The 23,204-nt window shown below is 52.0% G+C and overlaps 1 protein-coding gene across 1 annotated transcript in view; it reads left to right on the forward strand.

The window, feature by feature from the left end:
• The first annotated feature begins 1,654 nt into the window (after positions 1-1,654).
• Positions 1,655-23,204, forward strand: part of LOC103194895 (plasmanylethanolamine desaturase) — a 105,301-nt gene continuing 83,751 nt past the window's right edge. The window contains exons 1-2 of the mRNA XM_042780633.1: positions 1,655-1,778; positions 10,729-10,848. Of these exons, the coding sequence (XP_042636567.1) occupies positions 1,655-1,778; positions 10,729-10,848 (244 nt within the window). The remainder of the gene's footprint in view (positions 1,779-10,728; positions 10,849-23,204) is intronic.

Raw genomic sequence — 23,204 nt, forward strand, 5'->3', positions numbered from 1 at the left:
ATAAATACATGTCAGTCAAAGGTAAACAAATGCATCCTCTAAGTGGTCTGGTTGTCCATTGTGCATCGTGTGCTGTGAACTGAGGGGGTCTCCAGCCCCTTGGAGGCTCTGGAGCTCATACAGAAAACTCTGGAGGGTGTTTCTTTGGAATCTGAGCTCCAGCCCCCACTAAGGCAAGCGCCTTAAGCTCCTGGGATGAAAATACAACCATGCAGTTCATAAATGACAAGCCCACCAGCTTCCCCCTATCATCCAAGGGGCTTTCATCATGGCCTGGCTAGGGACAGTGGCCACCCAGACTGGGGACACTCAGGAAACAGCCCTTGAGGGGAATTGTCTTGACTCAGCAGCTGAAGAATCCAGAGCCTTAAAACCTTGGAAGTCTCAGAAATTCTGGAAGGGGTCTTACCTTCCTACTTCCCTCAAGCACCTCTTTGGTCCTTCCACCGTTTCTAGGTGACTCCCATTTGATCACACTGCATGGAATTTATATGACCAATTACCATGTATCCCTGTCATGTACCATGTACCTGCTGAGCTACTGGAGGCCTTTGGCTGAGCCTTAGTTCCTTACATAAAACACCTACACACACACACTGTCTCTCTTTCTCTAATGCAGGAAGTATTTACTGAGCTTCTACTATGAGCCGCAGATCCAGATGGGGGATTCTGCTGTGAACAAAGCAAGTCCCTGCCCTCAAAAGTTCATTTTCTGGTGGGTGGAGACAGGTACCCACCAACTCCTTGCCCAAGACAAGCACTGTGAAGACAAAACAGAGTGATGTCACAGTGATGGGAGGAAGAGGCCACTTGAGCAGGGCGGTCAGTAGGGCCTTACTGGGCAATAAAAGTAAAGGAAGGGCTGCTTGACTAGCTCTGGTCCCAATGGGCCCAACAGATATTAAGCAATCGACAAACCTTACAGCGACTCTTATTATCTGCATTAGTTTATTGTTCCATTACCTGGGAGAACATGAGTCCCAGGAGGGCAGGACGGAGGTTCCTCCTCTCCCGCGCACAGCACAGAACTGGCGCGTAGTGCGCGTGCTCACGGCCCTCGAGATCCCTGCACACAGTAGGGCGTGATAAACTAGTGGAACGTAAATCCACCCCAGTTGGGGGCACTATGTAAGGGCTCACCAAGCGCGCGCTCGGTCCTTGGCCTCCGCCCGCCGCCTTCTACTCGCGTCTCTGCACACAGTAGGCGCTTAACAGTGAGTGCTGACGAAATGCCAGTTTCTAGGCCCGGTGGTGCACGGCCTCGGCCCACTGCATAGGGGGGTAAACCAAGGCCCGAGCTGCGCGCCGACGCACCCTGGGTTTCCGCCCCAACTAGCAGAGACTGGGGCGGAGCCGGGCGAGTGGGGACGCGCCGCCACCCTTCGCTTCCGCGCCCAGCTGCGGCCAGCTGCGACTCGGCCCCCCGCGCGCCTCGGTTGGCTGCGGCTCGGCAGCTGCCGATTGGCCGGCAGCTCCCCGACGCGGACCCCGATTGGCTGTGACGCGTGGCCGGGCGAGGCCCCCGCCGGCCCCACCGCCGCGCCCGGCTCTGGGCGATCATTGGGCGGCGTGATCTCGCCGCGGTTCCGCGGCCCTGCCGCTGCTGCCGCCGCCGCCGCCAGCAGAGCGCACCGGGCGGGCCGGGCGAGTGGCCATGGCGGGCGCCGAGGACGAGCCAGGCCAGCAGCCGGAGCTCGACGAGGACGAAGCGTCAGCTTGCCGGCGCTGGGGCGCGCAACACGCCGGGGCCCGCGAGCTGGCCGCGCTTTACTCGCCAGGTAGGACCTCCGTGCCCCGCGCGGGGCCTGCCGTCACCAGCACGCGCTGCAGACAGCCACCCTGGGTCGCTAATGTCGGAACCCCAACCTCGGGCCCAGATGTGGAACTTCAGCCTTCCCTTCTACCTTGCAAATAGCGTCCCCAGGCCGGGGGACCCCACCCAGAACCCCTTCCCAGCCCAAGGCAAAATCCCACCCCCGAGACTCCCTGACTGCAGTGAGCTCCCCCAGATCTAGGAAGTACCATACCAGCGTCCCGAGCTATAAACAGAGCTCCCAGCGCACCCCAGATCCAGGATCCTAGCCTTGGGGGCAACCTGGCTGCAAAGATTGCCCCTAGTTTTGGAGACCGCACCCCAAGGCCTGGTTCAAGCTGGAGGCAGCTCTCTCAACTGCAAGTATTACTTCCGTCCCTTGGAAAGTCATGCTCCATCCCGGGTTCTCCAAATCCAGCATCCACACCCTACCACCGACTTGCACCCCAGCCAGGCCCGTGGGCTACAAACAGTGACTTCAACCCCCTAAATCTGCAAACGTCCGGGAACCCCCAACTCAGGAAGCCCCAGTTGCAGAGTGCCCCAGAGTCCTTCCCCTGAAGCCCCCATTCTTCGTTAAAGCCTAGATTGGAGGTGCACATTGCTCCTCCTCATCCCCGCTCTGCGGGGGGTCGAGGGGGAGAGGGGACATGGACATCGACCCTCACCGGGTATCCAGGAATCCCGTGCAGATGGGGGGGCGGGGAATCACAAACTCCCCGGGGGATTACTTCTGCCGTGCACAAACCGCAACTCCAGCCTTCGCCCCTCCCCCATGTGTAAATATCAGCCCCCAACGTCAGGACTTGGGAGCTCTGGTAGCATAGTGGCTAAGCTAAGACGCTTGCTAACCAGACGGCTGGCGGTTCAAACCCACCAGCCACTCCTTGGAAGGAAGGTTGGGCAATCCTACTTCCGTAGTGATACTGCCCCGGAAACCCAAGGAGGGGTCTCTATGAGTTGGGTTTGACTCCACGGCACATGACAACAACAACAACAACGTCAGGACTTAGGGAAGTGGAGCCCACAGGCTCCCCATACCAGATCAGATTTGGAGACCCTTGGCTCTGCCCTTTTCCCCCAGGTCAAGGCCCCTGGCAACTTCCTGCCCTGCCCACCGTTCATGCTCCAGCAAGCACCCCCCACCACCACCACCTCTACACTCACTTGAGCTGGGTAATCTCTTTGCCTGGCCCCAGCAGCCTGGGTGTCCCCAGGGGTTAAGGAAGTGCCTTTGGGAATGAGTCAGGTGATTGGGAACTGCTGGAGGCCCCTCTACCTGGCATCACACTAAGCTTTGTTTGCTAACATTCAGACATCTTTCCATCTGCTGTGGGACAGCCACCAAACAGCCCTTGCAGGGGGTGGGCATGGTGGCCACTCTCCACGTTCCCCCTCCCCCAGGCTTTCTGGCCTGGGCAACCTGGGTGTGAGTGCCATAGCTGGTTGCACGACCTTGGGCTGTTTGCTTTCTCTCTTTGAGTCTCTGTCAACCGGCTCTTGATCACCAGCACCAGCCACCTTTCTGTTCTTGCAATTCTGTGCAGTGTGTGGTTTTGCAAACCTGACTTGGGCACCTGGCCATGCTGCCACCATGTCTTTCACCTGTTTCCAAAGCAGCCAGCCTGTGGGCTTAAATTCTCCTGGTCTCCCTGGTGCCAGCATCTTAATCTGGGACTTAGCTATGTGGCCTGGCCCCAAGCCACTTCCTCTCACTGAGCCTTGGTCTCCTGACCGCTGAAATGGGCACAGGTCAAGTTTACCTGCTTCTTAGTGTTGTTGGGAAGAGCACATCACCCATGTGCTTACAGTACCTGGTGTGCAGTAAGTGCTCCCTATTGTTAACCCAATAGTCTGACCTTGGCTGTGGGACTTAGCCCTCCCCCTCCCCCCCAGAATTGAGGGGAAGGGTTCAAAGGCTTCTTTCTTTGGTGCTCAGCTCTGCCCCCCTAGTCAAGCCATCTGCTTCCAACCAGCCCAAATCATAACTAGGCATTCCCAGCCTCCCTCAGGAATCACCCTCTCCATGTTCCTGATTACATCTCTACCGGGTTCTAGCTTTCCCAAGTGCCCCTCTCTTGCTGAAGAACAGCCACATGGGGATCTGAAAGTGTGGGTTCCCTCTGGTGCCATAGACCTGCACTCAAGGCCTTATCACCTCATCCTCCTAACCTGGGCAACGTGGGGAGGTAGGCATAGGTCTGACTGGTTCCTCCAAGTTCCTCTCCATAGGCCTCACTCTGTCTACCTCTGGCCCTTTGCTCTATGGTCTTAGGGAAGTACCTTAACCTCTCTGATCTGCAAAATGAGAGGCTAGGTTCAATATGTATTGTGTTCCACTCTCTGTGCTAGGCAGTGGGGACAAAGTGGTAACAAGACAGAACACATGGAATTGCGTGTTAGTAGGAAGACAGACAAGCCCAACGACTAAGTGAAATATTTCGCAGGCCAGGTGGTGGGAAGTGCTATGGAGCGAGCTTACAGCAGAAGAAAGAGGTGAAATGCCGGAGAGAGTAATGTTTTAGAGAGGAGCCAGGGTCAGCCTCACCAAGCAGGTGACAACTAGCATAGACTTGAAGGGGTGGGGTGAGGGAAGGAACCATGAGGACAGTCAGGAAGGATTGTCTCAAGACAAGGGGGAACAGCAAATAAAAAGGCCTGAGGTGGGACCATGCCTGGTGTGTTTGAGGACACCAAGGAGGCCTGTGGGCAGGAGGCTAGGAGAGGAAGTTCATGGGTTCCAGGACTGAATTCTTGAGATTCCTGGAGCCAGAGGTGGCCCGGGACAGTGATAGCAATAATAATGGCACTTCAGATAGTGAAGTTTACCAAGTGCATTTACCAAGCACTGGCTGAATATGGGCATTTCTCTCTCTCTTGTCATTTCCTTCTCACTACAGCTTTCCGAGGAGTCCCTGGGTGGCTCAAATGGTCAAGCACTTGGCCAAAAGGTTGCTTGTTTAGACCTGCCCCAAAGCACCTCAGAAGAAGGGCCTTACAATCTGCTTCCGAAAGGTTTTTTCGTTGAAAATCTTATGGAACAGGGGTTGCCGTGAGTTGGAATCCGCTTGACAACAACCACAAACACCAACCAACAACTGGTTTTAACCCCATTTCATGGAGGAAGAAACCAAACCCCTCCTAGCCCCCGCCCACACGTGTTCTTCCTAAGAGCTGCCCCAGCCAGGGTCAGGCTGGCATGTGCTCTGTTGGTGCCCCCTTGACAGGAAGGTCAGCAAGACCAGGGGGTGCCTGTTTGGTTGTTGACAGAACCTGGCATGGCATGAGCAGCCAGCCCATCTTTGTTAAGACCTTTTGTGAGACTTAGAGAGGAGCAGTGACCTGTCCAGGGTCGCACAGCTGGGCAGCAGCGGGCCTGCACCGGAACACAGGTGTGGGGTCTTCCAACTTCTGGGTTCTTAAGCAGGGCTTCAAACTGATTCAATCATGGCTGACAAAGCAACATCGAACAGACCCAGGTTTTTAAAATGTGGGTGAAGCAGAACGCTAACCAGAACAGGAAAAAGTACAGGATGAAGCCCTGCTAGATTCCATCTCTCTCTCTCAGAAAACAAGGGCAGTGTGTATGTTGCACAGCAACCAAATCTCTTGATCGGCTGAGTCAAAAACAACAGTGCCCATCTCAAAGATGGTGGGCAGCCATACCCCTGAGTGAATGTTACTCTCCACAGTCCTGGCAATAACACAGCCTCCCACATCAGGCTCTTCCAAGTTTTCCATTCCAGGGTGCCGACCTGAAACTTTCCCCATTTCGGTTAACATTCCAGATCGCCCAAACTTTAAAAATTCAAGTCTGTTCTGGTTTTGCTTCGTTGGCCATGACTGAACCGGTTCAAACCAGTTGAAAGCCCTGGTCTTAGTCATTACCATGAAAGTGAGCTGGCCAGGGTCAGGGGTGTGGGAGGCAGACAAATGGTTCAAGTCAGCAGCACAGCTTGAGTGAGGGGCAAGTGGAGGAGAGAGCCGGCCTGATACACAGGGGGAGCTTGGGGTACAGTTCCCCAAATAGGCCTGGTGGGAGCCAGTAAACAGAGATCCCGCCCTACCACACTCTGGGCCGAGCTTTCTCTTCATCTCCCTCAACCTGGTCTATTTCTGTCTCTTGTGTCGTTGCTCCCTGCAAACTCCCCCAACAGTCATGCTGTTTGTCTTTCCTGCCTGTCTCCATGTCTCCCACTGTCTCTCTGGCTCCTGACCTCTCTTACTGCCACCCATCTCCCTCAGGCCGAGGGTCTCCCTGTTCCCAGTGGCCATTTAGAGATACATACAGGTTACTTGGCCTTGGCTTTGACAAACCAGAACCAGAGGACTTTGGGCGTGAGTGGGGCCTGGCACCAAGCTTTGACTACAGCCTGCCCCCTGAGAGCCAAGAATGAGGCCTGGCACATGGCCTCCACTGTCCTCCCAATCGCCCCTTCCCTCAGGCCAAAAAGTCAGTCACTCCTATAAGTCCCAGATCCCATCTCAGATCTTTCAACCCTGCCAGACCAGGGGCGGGCTCAGGAAACAAGGCTGGGCAGCCTGGACCTCCAAGCACTGCCCTTGCCCTCCCTGGACCCCTCTGTAAATTGCACCAGTTTTGCCTCCTGACCCCATGGGCCCTGCAGGCTGACAATCTGTGTGACCTGAGTGATGTGTGGGTGACTTTGGCCAAGTCATTGCATCTCTAGGCCCTTTCTGACAGTTGGGGTGAGTGGTCCCAGCCCACGAGGTGTGGGGATAGGTGACTGGAATGATTCTCACCGCTGTGTCTGGCTCGTAATCAGCTTCTGGGAACACTGCTTATCATTCTCTGTGCTTTTTAATGGATTGACACACTTACTCTGCAGAAGGAACCAAATGCCAAAGGATGCAGAAGTTGCAGATGCCAAAGAGATGGAGTTCAGATGAGATACATTGAGGTTTTGGGGACATTTTCCGTGGCACTGGGAGAGAGCTGAGCCATCGTGGGAGTAAGGACAGCCCCAAGTGTCCAGACTGACATGTCCCCGTTATGAGCCCAGGATCCAAACCCACCTCTGCTTCTTGCCCTCTGAGCCTCAGTTTCTTCAATCTGGAAAATGGAATCACACAGTCCCTCACTCCGGAATTGAGGGAGGGACTACCCCTAGGGCTCGCAATCTCAGATGACTTCAGGGACCCAGCCAGGCCTGCCAGGGAGGGCTGCTGAGACCTCAGGAAGGGGAGAGCACCAAGCAAGCGAAGCTGAGTGCCCATCTCAGGGACAGCTACCACTCCTCTGGCCTAGTGTGACAAAAGCCCCGTGTTCCCAAGGGAAGTGGGAAGCTAGGAATTTTGGGTAAAATTTCCCAATTTTTGAAGTATAGCATATTTTTTAACAACTGAGAGCAGAACTTGTCCACTAGGCCAGTTTGCAACTTCCTTGCTGTGAGATGCACTCAGTGGGCATCAACCTTTGTTACTGTTACTATGACTAGGTTGTGATCTCTGCCCACATTCCCTGAGGGCAGGCAGATAGGTCCCATGGAGGACTGACCTGCCTTTGCTACCACTACTCTTCCCACCCCTCCACCCCCTGGGCTTCCCGGGTCTGTGCCCAAGGCCTGGCCACAAACAGGAACCCAAAAGGGGAAGGCCCTGTGGGCCATGGTCATGGTGTCCGCAGGCAGGGCCTGCTGGGGCGGTAGGGCTGTGTGGTCCAAGGGAGGCAGCTCCTGACTGGGAGGCAGGCTCTTATCCCATTTGTGCTGCTGTGTGACTTCTGTCAACGTCTTTGCCCTCTCTGGACCTCATCTATATCAGAGTGGGCCAAGGGGATGTGACCCGGGGCATACCTCCCCCCGAAGCCTTGGTCTTTATACTGGGTGGGGAATGTTCTGGTTCAGGGCAGGTCAGGAGCTCAGGTCCTGTGTCTGCAGCTTGCTGCTGTGGGGCTGGACACAGCCCTCTCCTTCTGAGCCTCAGTTTCCCTATCAGGAAAAGTAGGAACCTACCATGTCCTTCCCCAAGGCACTTTGATGAAGGACACCCAGAGGCAAGTTCTGGTCTCTTCCCTTAGGACTGCAGTCAGAAATTTTCCATTCCACAAGCATTTATTGAGTATCAGCTGCATACCAGGGGCCTGTGAGTGAGCCTGCCGTAGTCCTGTGGGCCCTGAGCCCCCCACCCCACATTCACACTCAGGTCAAGAAGACATTTGTTACACAGGCAATGACACGGAGGTTATACAGGCAGTGACAGGCCCCACACTGGGGAACACAGGGTCAGAGGAGGCACAATGGATGGCTTCCTGGAGGGAATGGCATCCCAGTTGAAATCTGCAGGAGCGGTGTTGGAGTCAGCCAGGTGCAGAGAAGTCGGAGGAAACGGCACCTGCAAAGCTGCAGAGAAGAGAGGACAGACTCCGTACCTGCTCTGGCCCTCACCCCACCAGTCATTAACCAGTCACAGGAACCTGTCCAGCCACACTTTTTTAAGATGGGACTGGCCTCTTGACCCAAGAATGTCATTGGGGCAGTAAGGGTGGTGGGGAAGGGAGAGAGGGACCCTGAAGCAGCAGGGCTTGAGAGCCAGTCCCACTGGCCATGGGATCTTCATCTTGGCTGACTCACTTGGCTAGCTCCTTGACCGCTCTGACTCTCAGTTTTCTCAGCTGTGAAATGGGGATGCTAGAATACCCGGCACACAGCAACTGCCCAGTAGATATTCAACACTAATAATAACATTATTGCCATTAAAGGGTCTTCCACACCCTTGGGACCAGCTTCCTGGTAAACCAGTATTCCAGGGGCCCAGTCCCAAGGGGAGAGGCGTTCTGTGGCATCCACATGGTGTTTTATCTTTCATTTTCCTGTTTAAAATTTGAATTTAAAAGTGAAAATTTTAATATGGCAGCACTTTCAGAAATCCAAAAGGGAGTCGGCAAACGGCCAGCCTGAGCTCCGTGGTCTCTGTTGTTTCTGTTTCCCATTTTTACATAAATGACTGCCGGCCTGCATTTGGGCACCCGCCCTCCAGCCTGGCCACCCCTGCATGCTGCCCAGCCCTTTCCCAGTCACAAAGCTGCCAGGGGACCATGATGAATTTGGCTGGGCCCCAGGCAACGGATACTCTGGGTGTTTCCAGGGTTCTGACACCTCAAACAAAGCTGCAGTGAATAAGCCAGTTCATCCTCACTGTCTGTTACAATGTGAGAAAACATTTGAATGGGAGATTTCACACCAAATGTAGGTTTCCGGCTTCTCTTGAGAATCCTGAGCTGCCTCCCTGGCCCTCGTGCCGATGGCCCACTTGCCAGTGTCTGCGGTCCCCACCAGCCCAGCCCCTGGAGGCCTGAGAGCTTCAGACCCTCCTTGGCACTGCCTTGTCTTCCCTCTGTCTCACTCCGAGACCCCTTGCACCTGACAGGACTCCTGGAAGTGGTGCCCGAGGCCTTGTTTCTCTACAAATTCCTGACTCACCGGCCTGGAGCCCTGCTCCCTGGAGGGAGGGCCAGGTCTGAGCCTCTGGTATCAAAGGCTGTTTGTAGCCTCCACCTCCAAGTAATCACCCAGGAAAGGGGGACAGATGAGGCTCTGAAGAGGCAGGTTAAAAAAAGCAGCTCATTCACGTCCCGAGTGTCTCCGGAGAAAACCCAAAGGGGCCTGGGAGACCAGCGTTCTTGTCTTGGCTGCAAAAGAAGTGGTGCGTGCGAGGCCTGCTTCTTGGGCATGAGCCCTGTGCTCAGAAGGGCCCGAGCTTGGTTTAATGCTCTGCTGTTGTCATCTTAAGGAGCCTCGGTGGCACAGTGCTTAAAGCACTCAGCTGCCAACCAAAAGGTTGGAGGTTCATATCTCCTAGCCACTTTGCAGTCTGCTTCTGTAAATATTATAGCCATGGAAACCCTGTTGGGTAATTCTCTGTCCTCTAGGGTCACTATGAATCAAAACCAGTGACAATGGTTTGAGTTTTTGGATTATCATCTTGAAATTCATAGTAATGACATAACAAAATATAAAGGATAGTAAATCTTAAATAACTTTGAACACGGGGCCCCAGGTTTTCATTTTATGCTTGTTGGGTGCCGTTGTTGTTATATGCTGTTGAGTCGGATCTGACTCACAGCGACCCCTCCTTGGGTTTCCCAGGCAGTATCGCTTCGGAAGTAGATTGCCCAACCTTCCTTCTGAGGAGTGGCTGGTGGGTTTGAACCTCCAACCTTCTGGTTTGCAGTCAGATGCCTTAGGCACTACACTACCAGAGCTCCCTGGGTGCCATTGAGTAGAGTTCAACTCCTAGTGACCCCGAGTGACAGCAGAACTACCTAATAGGGTCTTCTAGGCTCCAGTCGTCGTCGTCTTTTTTTTTTTTTTTTTAATACGTTGTATTGAGATGTAATTTATGTACAGTGAAATACAGGACATGGGTCAGTGCTTTTTTTTTTTTTTTGCAGTGTTCCCTCCCCCCACCCCTGGTAATGGACAAAGAAAGTTTCCTTCCATATATAAACCTTTCCTTGACTTGTTACAGTAGTCGGCTAATACAGTATTTGGCCTTCTGTGATTGACTTATTTCACTCAGCATAACATCCCCCAAGCTCATAGGCTGCAGTCTCTACAGGAATAGATCATCAGGTCTTTTTCCAGTGGAGGGGCTGGGTAGGTTTGAACCACCATCCTTTTGATTAGCAGCTAAGTGCTTAACTATCGCACCACCAAGGCTCCAAGCAAAGTAAGTAGTCGGTCCTGGTGTTTGACCGTAGGCAGGCCTTTTCTCTTCTCTGGAGCTCAGTAACATCATCTGTGAAATGGGTGGGTTGGGGGCTCGTGGCAGCGCGATTCCATGCTGTGAGCTTGGCCTGTGGGTTAGAGCCCCAGATCCGCAGACCCAGAGTACCATTGAAGAGCCCGGCCGCCGCCCCACCTGGCACTCACTCTGCCCTCCTCTCCCCCCAGGCAAGCGCTTCCAGGAGTGGTGCTGCGTGGTTCTGTGCTTCGGCCTCATCGCCCACAACTTGGTCCACCTCCTGCTGCTGGCCCACTGGGAGCACACACCCCTTGTCATGCTGGGCGTGGGTGAGTGTCCGGGGCCCTGCTGCCTGCCTCAGTTCCCCCAGGAGCACAGGGCCGAGCTGGTATCAGTGCTTCTCAGATGTGTGTGTGTGTGCATATGTGTGTTCATGCATGAAGGTTTCACGATATGAGAACTCTGCTCGTCCATCTCAGTTGATGGCACGTCCACCTCTCCTGTTGCTTGGTCCAAAACCTGAGCAGCATTCTCTCTCTCTCTCCTCCCCTGCTTTCTCCCTCTCGTTCCACATCCAAACCATCAGTAAACCCTGTTGGCTCTACTTTGAAAACACATCCACAATTCAGCCACTTCTTGCCCCTTCCTGCCCCACTCGGTTCAGCACCATCCTCTCCACCTGGTCCCAGGTTCAGCACCGTCCTCTCCACCTGGACTGTTGCCGGAACCTCTCCCCAGGGCTCTCTGCTTCCACCTTGCTGTCCATTCTCCACACGCAGCCAGAGAGATCCTATTAGAACCTAAGCAGATCACGTCACTCCCCTGCTTTGAAGCCTGTACTAGAATCAAATGCCAGCTCTTCAGCATGGCCTCCAAGGCCCTGTGTGGCCTGGCCCCTGCTCCCCTCAGACCCTCTCCCAACACTTTGGCCCTGGATCATCCCACTTCCACCACCCTGGCCTCCTCACTGAGCCTCTAGCATGGGCTGGGAGCACACTCTCACCTCAGGACCTTGGCATATGCTATTCCCTCTGCCTGGAATGCTCCTTTTGCAGACATACCCAGGTGCCATCTCTCATCCAGTTGTCTGCTTAAAGGTCACCTCTTCAGGGAGGCCTTCCTGGATTCCGCCTCCAAAAATAGCAGCCCTCTATAGTCATAGGCTACCTCTCACCCACTCTGTTATACAATATATGTCTTAATTGGTTCATTTTGTCTCCCCCAAATCAAACATCAGCTACAAGGGGGCAGGGATTTTGTCACTTTTGTTCTGTGCTGTGTCCCCATCACCAAGCACAAGGCCTGGCATACAGTAGTGCTCAGTGAGTGAGTGAATCAGTGAGGTACAGTGTATCAGTATCCGCAGGATGTTGCCATTGGTGAGTTCTCAACAATCTACATACAACCTGGAATGTAAGTTGAAGAGTGTCATCATTTTTCAGATGAGGAACTGATGCTCAGAGAGAAGGAACAGACCACTCAGAGTTAGACTTCAAGCCGGACGCACAATGCAGTTCTTAGCTCACTGTTGCCTCTCCCAGGCGCTGGGTGACTCAGTCTCCTTCCTTTCCGTGCAACACCCTCCTCTCTATCCCCGGTGTCGGTACGAATCCCCTCCCCCAGCCTGGGTTCGCAGCCGTCTTGGAAGGAGTGTTCAGCTCCCACAATCTCGTTAAAAGCATTCTGGCTGCCTGAGCCAATAGTGCTTGCCTGGCTAATTGCACCATCTGGGTCTGGGTGGGATGGGCGAGGGCTGGATCAGCGGGAAGGGAGGGAGGCTAAACTATCCACTGCCTGCGAGCCAGGCAAGCCTCCCCCACCCCCAGGGTGCGTCAGACCTGCACCTCCAGCCTCTCAGCCTCTGAGCACCACCTTCAAGAGCAGGAATAGAGACACTTGGCACCTCATTTGGGGCTGGTTACGGCCCCTGCAAACCCTCATTCGGTCTCAGCTTCCCTGCTTCCTGGCCACATGCCCTTGGGCAAGTATCTTTGTGTCTCTGATCCTCGTTATCCATATCTGTAAATGAGGATGACTGTAGTCCTCCCTCCTGGGACTGTCAAGAGGGCAAGATGCAGGTGATCTAAGTGCTGAGCGCATAGTAGGGGCTCGTGAATGTTCAGTCAGTGACTGAATTCAGGCAGGGAGGGGACACTGCTCTCAGGCCACTGACCAAAGCTTGGACCTTCAGCCTCACTGGTCAGTGTAACAGTGGAGACTTTATGAGCACCTACTATGTGCCAGGTCCCATGCTGGGCACTTTAACTTCTCATGGCAAACTAGTGAAGGTATTTTGAGCACTGTCCTCGGAAAAGCCAAATGACTTGCCTAGTGGCCCTCACCTGGGCATCAAAGCATCTGAGGTTGCACATCTAGACCTGCTTGGCTCCTGAACCTCAACACCCCACACCAAAGCTGTCTGGCCTCCGGTTAACATAGGCAGGATAGGGTGCTACAGGCAGCAGGGCTGGCTTGGGCTGAGGATTGGCAAGGTCAGAACCTGTGTGAGCTGGAGGGTGGGTGTCCTAAGCAGGTCTGTTGGGGCCTGTGCTTCTAGCCCCCAGCCCAGCACATCTCTCTGCTGAGCTCACTGTGGTATTGCCTCCCCATCTCACACCTTTGCCTCTTGGTTGATAAAAGCAGACAGCTCCCTGATAGTGGTGTTTGCACAGTCCCTGATCGGTTTAAGTAGCTGCCCGGATTTGTGTGTTAACTCACAGGCACCGTGGGCGCTGTGCCAGCCTGCTGAGCCCAGCCCTGGGCCCTTACTATCTCCTCACAGGTTCCAGTGCCTCGGGCAGGCTTTGGAAGCCAGGAAGGGCAGAGACCTGGAAAGGTGCCCAGTTAATAAACACAGACCTACATGATGCAATGCTGGAAGCAATATCAAGATAAGGGCCCCGATAGTGAAGTAGAGAGAGGGTCAGGGAGGAGCTGTGAGGAGGGGATATTGATCTCATTGGAGACCTGAAGGAGGTGAGGAAGAGGGCCGTGCAGACATCTAGGGAGGGATGTAGCAGAAACAGCAGGTGCAGAGGTCCTGAGGCTGGAACACATCTCCTGCATCAGGGGAATAGAGAGGAGGCCATTGTGGCTGGAGAAATTAATCAAACAGGAGAGCGGTTGGTGGTGGTTCAGAAGAGCAGTGGGATATGTGTGTGTGGGGGGGGGTGTGCCCAAGACCATGTACAGGGCTGGCAGACAATGTTTCTACAAGTGTATTGCTATGTTCTGCAAGAATTCCCAGGTATGTAATAGAGCTGATAAGGGACAAGGTTGTAGTTACTTCTTGGGCACAGCCAGCTACCCAGGTGGAGCGAGTAGTTGGACCTGTGGGCTCGGGACCATGGTCACAGAGGACATCAGGCTCAACTGGCATACCATACTACACAAAACATTGATCCACCTCCTACTTTGGCAAGTAGCAACTGGGATCTTAAAAGCTTGCAAGCAGCCATCTAGATACAACGATGGTTCTCTCCTCATCCAGAATAATGAAGAATTAATAAAACCAAAGATTCATGGAAACAATTAGTCCAAGCGACTGTACACCATGCGATCCTCAGCCTATATGACTATGAAACCAGAAGAACTAAATAGTGCCCAGCTACCACTGTCAACCACTTGGGGAGGGATCTATATAGGAGATCCTGGATAGAGTGGGAGAATAATGTGGAAACTCAAAATCATTTTGAGAAAAATAAAAATGGACCAGGTCTGCTGGTCTGATAGAGCCTGATGGAACCACTGAGACTATGGCCCTTAACTGCCCTTCAGGTCTGGAATTGAACCCACTCCTGTGGCTTCCAGCCAAACAAAAGACGGGCATATCAGGTGAACATATACACTAGATAGATACACTCCTTGGAGAGATAAATCCTGGGAGAATGGAAGGGCTGTGTATGCACAGGGACATAGCTCAGGGGGCAGAAGTGCATGGAGGGAAGGGCACAGGGAAGAGGTAACTATGGGGAGGAAGTGGGTGGGGCGCTGTTGCATTGTGGTAAATTATAGTCAATGTCATGAGACAAAGTGTATGTGAACTTCTGTATGGAAAGTGAACTTGCTCTGTAAACTTTTACCCAAATCAAAATTTAAAAAAAAAAAAAGAGGTGGCAAGATTAGCCATGTTTCTTGGCTTAGAAAGAAGAAAGGCAGTGAGAGTAGATGATTAGGGACTTGAAGGCTATGGTTCAGACTTGAGGTCTTACTGGTTTTATTCTCCATGCTGGGAGAAGCCATCTGGGAGTCCCCACAGGGAGGGTGGTTGGGGTGGAGAAGGGCAGGGAGGAGCAGGCAAGGATGGGCAGGGGATGTGGTAATACATCTTGTTTGGGATGGAATCCGAAAGACAAGCTGCCAGAATGTGCTGCCGTGGGGGATGTGGAAGTGGTGGGGGGCAGAGATGAGTCCCAGGAGGAGGCTGCCATTAACAGAGATGGGGTGTTAGGGCAAGCTTGAGGGAGGTGACAAAGATGGCTGCTGGAGAGCCAAGGGGAGGTGTCAGGCAAGAAGTTGGAAATACCACCTGGAGTTTGAGAGATGCAGCCAGACATAGAAATCTGGAAGTCAGGAGGATGCCGGAATGGTGTTTGAAGCCCTGGGGCCGGCGGGGCACTCCCAGGGGTGAGTGCCTTGTGGTCAGGGGGATCACCATGGGGGGGGCTTGCAAAGGCCAAGAGGAGAATGTGTTTCCAGAAGAGTTGGGATCAATTAGGAACAGCCACCAAGCAGACCAGAAAATGGCCATAGCAAAGAAACCCCTGGATTTGGCCACATGGAGGTCATTGTAGTGTCTTTGACAAGCACAGTCTTGTAAATGAACGACAGCCCTCGTGGGAGCCCTGCGGTATTTGTTCCACTTGGGGAAAGTTGAAGGAAAGTGTGGGGGCTTATGAGTTGGACCTTGAAGGGTGAGTAGGAGTTCTCTGGCAAACTGGCAGAGGTGAGGGTATCCAGTACAAAGGTAAGGTACGAGGCCAGAGAGGTGGTGGGGCCTCACGTCATACCCAGCCTTGAAAGTTAAGTCTTGGGAGTCTGGATTTGGTTCTGAGCCCAAAGATGGTCAAGTCATGATTTGAACCCAGACCATTTGTGAGCAGAACTTGTGGACTCACCCTTGGCAGTGTCCACTGTGTCTCTCAGCCACTCATGATGTCTGCACCAGGCCTGTAGGTGGGCAGGGCAAAAAGTCCCAGCTGGGTGAAGAAGCAGAGCCCCCAGGGGACCCTGGGACTGCTTCTGGGTCACTGGTGAGTCAGAGCAGCCTAGAACTTGTCAGCCCCCACCTCTGCCCTATCTTAGTGTTCCTCAGAGCGGGGTGGTGACCAGGCCCAGCCGCCCCCGAGGTGAGACAGTGCCAGCCGCCACCACAAGAGCTGGGACAAAGAAGCTTCTGTGTGCCCGCCTCTGCCACTCTTGTCTCCATTAGAATCTCGGGCAGCCAGCCTGGGGCCTGGCCTCCCTGCTGGAGAGATGGCCACTGCAGAGGCCCGGGAATCACGGGGCTGTTTCCTCCTGGAGGGTGGGAGGGGCGCCTTCTCCCTAAAATAGTTCCTGACAACTGTCCAGAGCATATCCCTCCCTGCCCAGTGGCCCCAGAAGGCCAGGAGCAGGTCAGTTGACAGGACTGAGGCTCAGAGAAGAGCGAGTCGCTGACACTCCGAAGGACAGTCTACGCCATGTGTGCTTCCTGGGCCCGTGCTGAGCTCGTGCCCTGCAGTCCCCCCCATTAACCTGCTGCAGGTTGAGTGAGATGTTGTTAGGTCCTGTTGTCATTTCTGACTCATAGCGACTCCATGTGACAGTAGAACTGCCTTGTGGGGTTTTCAGTGCTGTAATCTTTATGGGAAGATTTCCAGTTCTTTCTCTCAAAAACCCACTGGGTGGATTCCAACCACCTGACCTTTCAGTTAGCAGCCGAGCTCTTAACTGTTGCACCATCAGAGCTCCTTTGAAGAAGCTATAAGCAGATATGATTACTCACTTAGCTGCTAATCCTAACTAGTCTTAAAAAGGTAGGAGGAGCTGCTTCTAAAGAAATAATGTCTTTAGGTGCCTTCCAGTCAGTTCCTACTCATAACTACCCCATTAACAATAAGAACTGCCCCATAGGATTTCCTAGGCTGTAATCTTTTTTTTTTTTTAATTGTGATTTGGGTGAAAGTTTGCAGAGCAAATTCACTCTCCACACAGCAGTTCGCATACACTTCGTCTCATGACATTGACTACAATTTACCACAATGCAACAGCTCCCCTCCTACTTCCTCCCCATAGCCACCTCGTCCCTGTATCCCTCCCTCCCATGCACTCCTGCCCCACAAGCTGTCTCCCTGTGAATCCATAGCCCTTCTATTCTCCCATGATTGATATCTCCAAGGAGTGTATCTACCCAATGTAAATGTTTAGCTTATATGCCCGTCTTTTGTTTGTCTGGAAGCCACAGGAATGGGTTCAGTTCCAGACCTGAAGGGCAGCTAGGGGCCATAGTCTCAGGGGTTCTACCAGACTCTATCAGACCAGCAAACCTGGTCTCTTTTTTTCTTACGATTTTGAGTTTGGTCCACATTGTTCTCCCTCTCTATCCAGGATTTCCTACATGGATCCCCCCTGAGTGGTTGACAGTGGTAGCCGAGCACCATCTAGTTCTTTTGGTCTCATAGTCATAAACACCAAGGATCTTATGGTGTACCAGTCCCTTGGACTAATTGTTTCCATGTGTCTTTGGTTTTCTTCATTCTTCTTTCCTCTGGACAAGGAAGAGACCCATTGTTGCATCTAGATGGCTGCTTGTAAGCTTTTAAGATCCTAGTCACTACTCACCAGACCAGGAGTGGAACCGTGTGTGTGTGGTGTGTTATGCCAGGCTGTAATCTGTACAGGAGCGGATCACCAGGTCTTTCTAATTTGGAGCTGCTGGGTACATTCAAACCGCCAACCCCTTGATTACCAGCCAAGCACTTAATTATTGCACCACTAGGGCTCCTCTAAGATAAGCACTATTAACATCCTCACTTGCCAGAGGCTCAGCGCATCATCAGGAAGGACCATAGCAGTGGTCCCTTGCCACTCACCACCAGCCCTGACTTGTCCCTTCCACCATGTGACCTGGGGTGGTCCTAACCCTCAGGGTTTCCGTTTTTTCCTCTGGGAAGTCGGGATGTGGTAGTGGAGCCTGCAACTGTGGAGGTGAAATGAGAGAATACACTTTGTTTAAAAATAGACTTCTAGGGCAGGTTTAGATGTACAGGAAAATTGAGCCCTAGGACAGAGCACATCCATGTATCCCCTCCCCTCCATTTCCTGTTACTAACATCTTACTGGTGTGTACATTTGTTAGAATTAATGTAACAAGTTCCATTATGGTCGTTGATACATTATTACTATTAATGCTGATCATTATTCAGTAGCTCTAGTGGCACTGTGTTTACAGCATTGGGCTGCTAACCAAAAGGGCTGTGGTTCGAATCCACCAACTGCTTCATGGGAGAACGATGAGGCAGTCTACTTCCATAAAGATTGACAGCTTTGGAAACTCTATGGGGGTCTCTATGAGTCGGAATCAAGTCGATGGCAGTGAGCTTGGTTTTTATTTGTATACATTACTGTTACCTGAAGTATGGACCTTAAGGAGCCCTGGTGGTGCTTTGGTTTAGCGCTTGGCTGCTAACAGAAATGTCAGCAGTTTGAACCCACCAGCCACTCTGCCAGAGAAAGATGAGGCATTCTGCTCCCATAAACATTATAGCCTCAGAAACCATCTGGGGCAGTTCTTTGACCTGTAGGGTCACTGTGAGTCAGAATCAACTCAACAACAGTGGGTTTTAAAGTCCATAATTTATTCAGATTCCTTTTACTTTTATCTAATGTGCTTTTTTGTGTGTGTGATTTAGGTGAAAGTTTACAGAGCAAATTCACTTTCCATATAGCAGCTCACATACACTTTGTCTCATGACACTGACCATAATTTACCACAATGCACAGCTCCCCTCCCACTTCCTCCCAACAGTTAACTCTTCCCTGTGTCCTTCCCTGCATGCACTCCTGCCCCCTGAGCTGTCTCCCTATGCATACACAGCCCTTATTTCTCCCAAGATTGTTCTCTCCAAGGAGTGTATCTACCTCAGGTAAATGTTTAGCTCATATTCCTCTCTTTTATTGGGCTGGAAGCCACAGGTGTGGGCTCAATTCCAGACCTGAAGGGCAGTTAGGGGCCATAGTTTCAGGGGTTCCATCAGGCTCTATCAGACCAGCAAACCTAGTCCCTTTTTTTTTTTTTTTTTTTTTTTTTTTTTTTTTTTTTTTTTTTTAATGATTTTGATTTTTGTTCCACATTGTTCTCCCTCTCTATCCAGGATCTCTTACATAGATCCCCCTCCGACTGGTTGACAGTGGTAGCCGGGCACCATCTAGTTCTTCTGGTCTCATAGTCATGTAGGCTGAGGATTGCATGGTGTACCAATTGCTTGGGCTAATTGTTTCTATGTGTCTTTGGTTTTCTTTACTCTTCTTTGCTCTGGACGAGGAGAGACCCATTGTTGCATCTAGATGGCTACTTGCAAGCTTTTAAGATCCCAGTCGCTACTCGCCAGAGTAGGAGGTGGAACAATGTTTTTGTGTAGTATGTTATGCCAATTGAGCTTAATGTCCCCTGCGACCATGGTCCTAAGCCCACAGGTCCAACTACTTGTTCCTTCTGGGTAGCTGGCTGTGGACAAGTAGTGACTACAACCTTGCTTCTTGTCAACTCTACTATACACCTGGGAATTCTTACAGAACATATAAATACACTTGTAGAAACATTATCTGCCAACCCTATACATGGTCATGGGCGCACTCCCTGCTTCATAGATATACCTAATAGTTCAGCCTGTCCACCCATCTATCCACCTGTATACCAGTGTTTCTCTTAACTGACAGTGCAGTACTGTGTGTGCAAAAGGGTTCATCTTTCCTGTCTGTACCTCCCTGTACCTCTCGCTATCTTCCTCTTCCTCAATGCCACTGTGTTGATCACTCACATTTGGTACATTGCCCTTCTCTTCACCCAAATCAATACTTGTCTCTACTTATCTGCGTTCCTTCCCCTCCCCTCCCACCCCTGGTAACCAACAAAGAAAATTTCCTTCCATAGATAAACCTTTCCTTGAATTTTACAATAATGGACTAATGCAATATTTGTCCTCCTGTGATTGACTGATTTCACTCAGCCCAATGTCCTCCACATTCTCCTTTTACCTAATGTCCTTTTCTGCCCCAGGATCTCATCCAGGTTATGACATTACATTGAGCTGTCTTGTCTCCTTAGGCGCCTTTTGGCTGTGACAGTTTTCTCAGTCTGTCCTTGTTTTTGATGCCCTTGGTGATTTTGAGAACTGGTCAGGTATTTTGTAGGCTGCCCCTTTATCAGAATTTGCCTGGGGGTTTTCTCATGGCTGGGGTTATGGGTTTTGGGGAGGAATACCTCAAAGGTAAAGTGCCATTTTCATCACATCATAAAAAATCAGCATAATTTATGACTGTTGCCTTTGGCCTTGACCCAGAGCTTTGAACTCACCCATTCATGGCTAATGGAGTGAAATCAGAACAGATCCAAATTTTTAAAATTTAAATTTTTGAAATTTGGGTACAGTGGAATAACTGGATGGGAAAAATTACAGGATGAAGTTCTAGAATGGCAGACTTGGAAGAGGCCTAGTGAACCCTTTCAGGAGCCTGCTGCAGGGGATAGGATTAGTGCCAGGACTGTGGAGAGCAACACACATTTAAACGTCACACATCTGTGACATTTAAAGTGGTGCAGTTGGCTGCCATCTTTGAGCTGTACACTGCTGTCTCCAACTCTGCCTGTCAAGAGATTTGGTTGCCATGCAGTGGGCATGCTGCCCTTGTTTTCTAAGAGGAAGAAATTTGTAGCAGGGTGTTGACCTGTAGCTTTGCCCATTCTGTTCATTGTTCAGTTCACCCATGTTTTACAAATTGGAGTCCATTCTGTTTTCACTTCCTAGGCCATGACTGAACTAGGAATAACTAGTCCGAAGCCCTGCCTTGATCACCTGCCAGAGGTGGCGTTTGTCAGGTGTCTCTGCTGTAAAGTTACTCCTCTTCCTCAGCTGCATGGATGACTCTAGAAGCATGACGAGAGAAAGAAGCCAGACCCGAAAGATCACAGGCCACATGAAGTTCTAGAACAGGCAGAGCCCGTCCACAGTAAAGGAAAGTGGACCAGTGGTTGCCTGGAGCAGGGGAGTGAGGACAATGGTGACACAAGGCAGCCTGCCAGAGCTGGAAGTGTTCTGTGTCAGAGGTTCGGCAAGCTAGGGTCCGAGGAGCAAAAGCACTTGTAAACAAGTATCATCAGAACACAGCCTGGCCCATCTCAGCAGAGCTGACTAGTTTTAAGAGACTGTCTGACCTACAGAGCCCAAAATATCTGTCATCCGGCCCTTTAAAGAAAATGTTGCCGACCCCTTTGTTCTGTATACATCTAGAGTCTGTGTGTTTACCTGAGGGTGGTCAGACAGGTGTGTCCATCTGAGAAAAGGGATTGAACTGCACTTAAACCTGAGCCCTCGACTGTGTGTAAGTTCTGCTCAGTCACGGTGTAAAATGAGCCAGGAGTAGAGAAGTGAAGGGGTTTGTCTGAACCTCGCAGTGAACCTAGTACTTGGGAAACAAAGAACCAGGACTCTAGTCCCCACAAGACCATGCCCCCTGGGGGAGTCCCATCCCTTCTCTTGTAAAGGTGGCATGTAGAGGCCTTTGAGACACCGCAGCTGACCTTTCTCCACGCAGGTGCGGCAAGCAGCTTGCCCAGGGTCACACAGTGAGGTGGAGGCCAGAGAGGAGGCCCCTGACTCTCAGCCTTCCTCCACCTTAGCTCCTGGCTGCAAAGCCTCTTCTTCCCAGTAGGCAATGTGCACACAGCATCCTGGAGCACGCGGTCAGAAAGAACCAAACAGTTGCCATCCTGTTGATTCCAGCTCACAGAGACTCCATGTGCAGAGTAGAACTGTTCCAGGAGTTTTCAAGGTTGTGACTTTTCGGAAGCAGACTGGCAGACCTTTCTCCCATGGCATGTCTGGGTGAACTTAAACGACCAACATTTCAGTGAACAGTTTGCCCCATCAGCGCCACCATTGCCACATGCTGTAGAAGCCCTGCTAATGTGCCCTTGGACCTACCAAGATACAATATAGTGGAGTGAAAGGGTGCTGGCAGGAGGGCAGGTAGGACACATCGCTGGTGGCACAGTGATTAAGTTCTCAGATACTAGCCAAAAGGTCAGTGGTTCAAACCCCCCAGCCACTCTGTGGGAGAAAGATGAGGCAGTCAACTTCTGTAGATATTACAGGTTTGGAAAGCCTATGGGGCAATTCTCTGTCCCATAGGGTTACCATGAGTCAGAGTCGCCTCAGTGAAAGTGGGTTTTTTGTTTGATTTAGACACGTCTCTTCCTGTCTGTTCTAGCAGTGCCGCTCTGACAGGAATACATCACAAATGGGATGGCCTTAACAAACAGGAATTTATTCTCTTACAGTTTGGAAGCTTTAAGTCCAAGTTCAAAGTGCCAAGCTCTAGGGGCTGGGTGAAAGCCCCTCAGCCTTAGGGTCCAGCTCTGCCTACTGCTCCCGGCCCACTAGAGCTAGAGGTGTTTCTTCACTCAGACAGCTGCTGGCTGCTGAGGCTGAGAAGCCCCCAGGTTGTAAAAAGTAAAAAAGGCACAGTCCCAATATTACCAAACCACACGTCAGGCCATTAACTTAAGTCCATTATAAGTCCCAAAGTTGGCAGAGCATAGCAGGCTGCTGAACAACGACACGGCTGCATGCAGGGTCCAAGCGTGCCATAGGCTAGAGACCATTCCCAAGGCTTCTGCTTATATATAGGAAGCAGACCACATCCCAAAGGCAGCTACACAGCTGCTTGTGATAGATCCCACCATGGAGTTGATTGCCAGTCTCATCATGGGGAATAACTACCACCAGCTGCCCACCCACTCAACCAGGCCCAGTCAAGTGGACACACAAACATGACTACCACAATTCCACCCCTTGTCAACTTGGCATCTGTACAGACCTTCATTGGGTGGCATCTGTACAGATCTCCTCACTGGGTGGCTCCAGTCCCCCAGTTCCTCTAAGTGCTGACCTCACCCCCTTGGCTTGGCGGGCCCCGTTCCTCTCCCTCTTGGGCATGGCAGCCCCGTCCCCTCACTCTTGGGCAGCGGCTGTGGCTCCATCCCACTGGCTCACACAAACGAGCAGCCCCACACTCCAGAAGCAAGTTGGTGAAGGCCTGGCTCTTTGAAACCTAGGGGGCTGTGGTGGTTCCACCCCCAAAGGCCATGGTCCTACCCTTTGAGGCTGAGGCAGCTCTGCTTCCGTTTCCTTGGTCTCTCTGCTTGCCGATTAATGCCTGAGGGCAACCCACTCCACTGGAAAACCCTGCCCAGAAAGCACTCAGCTTTCTTGCTCTGTGGGCTGGCCAACCTGCCACTCCATTTCATGCTGGTCTCTTTTATCAGTTAATGCCCGAAGGCAACCCACTCTGCCAATAAGCCACCGAACCAAAGGCATCAAGCTTTCTCCTCCGTGGGCTGGTAAGGCTGTTGCTGGCTCATGCCAGTTCTCTTGGCTCTGCTACCATTGTCTCTCATGCCGGTCTCTTGCTCTTCTCATGCCAG

Source organism: Orycteropus afer, unplaced genomic scaffold, assembly GCF_000298275.1.
Source record: "Orycteropus afer afer isolate SDZICR_OR568_19922 unplaced genomic scaffold, OryAfe1.0 scaffold00049, whole genome shotgun sequence".
Lineage (NCBI taxonomy): Eukaryota > Metazoa > Chordata > Mammalia > Tubulidentata > Orycteropodidae > Orycteropus > Orycteropus afer.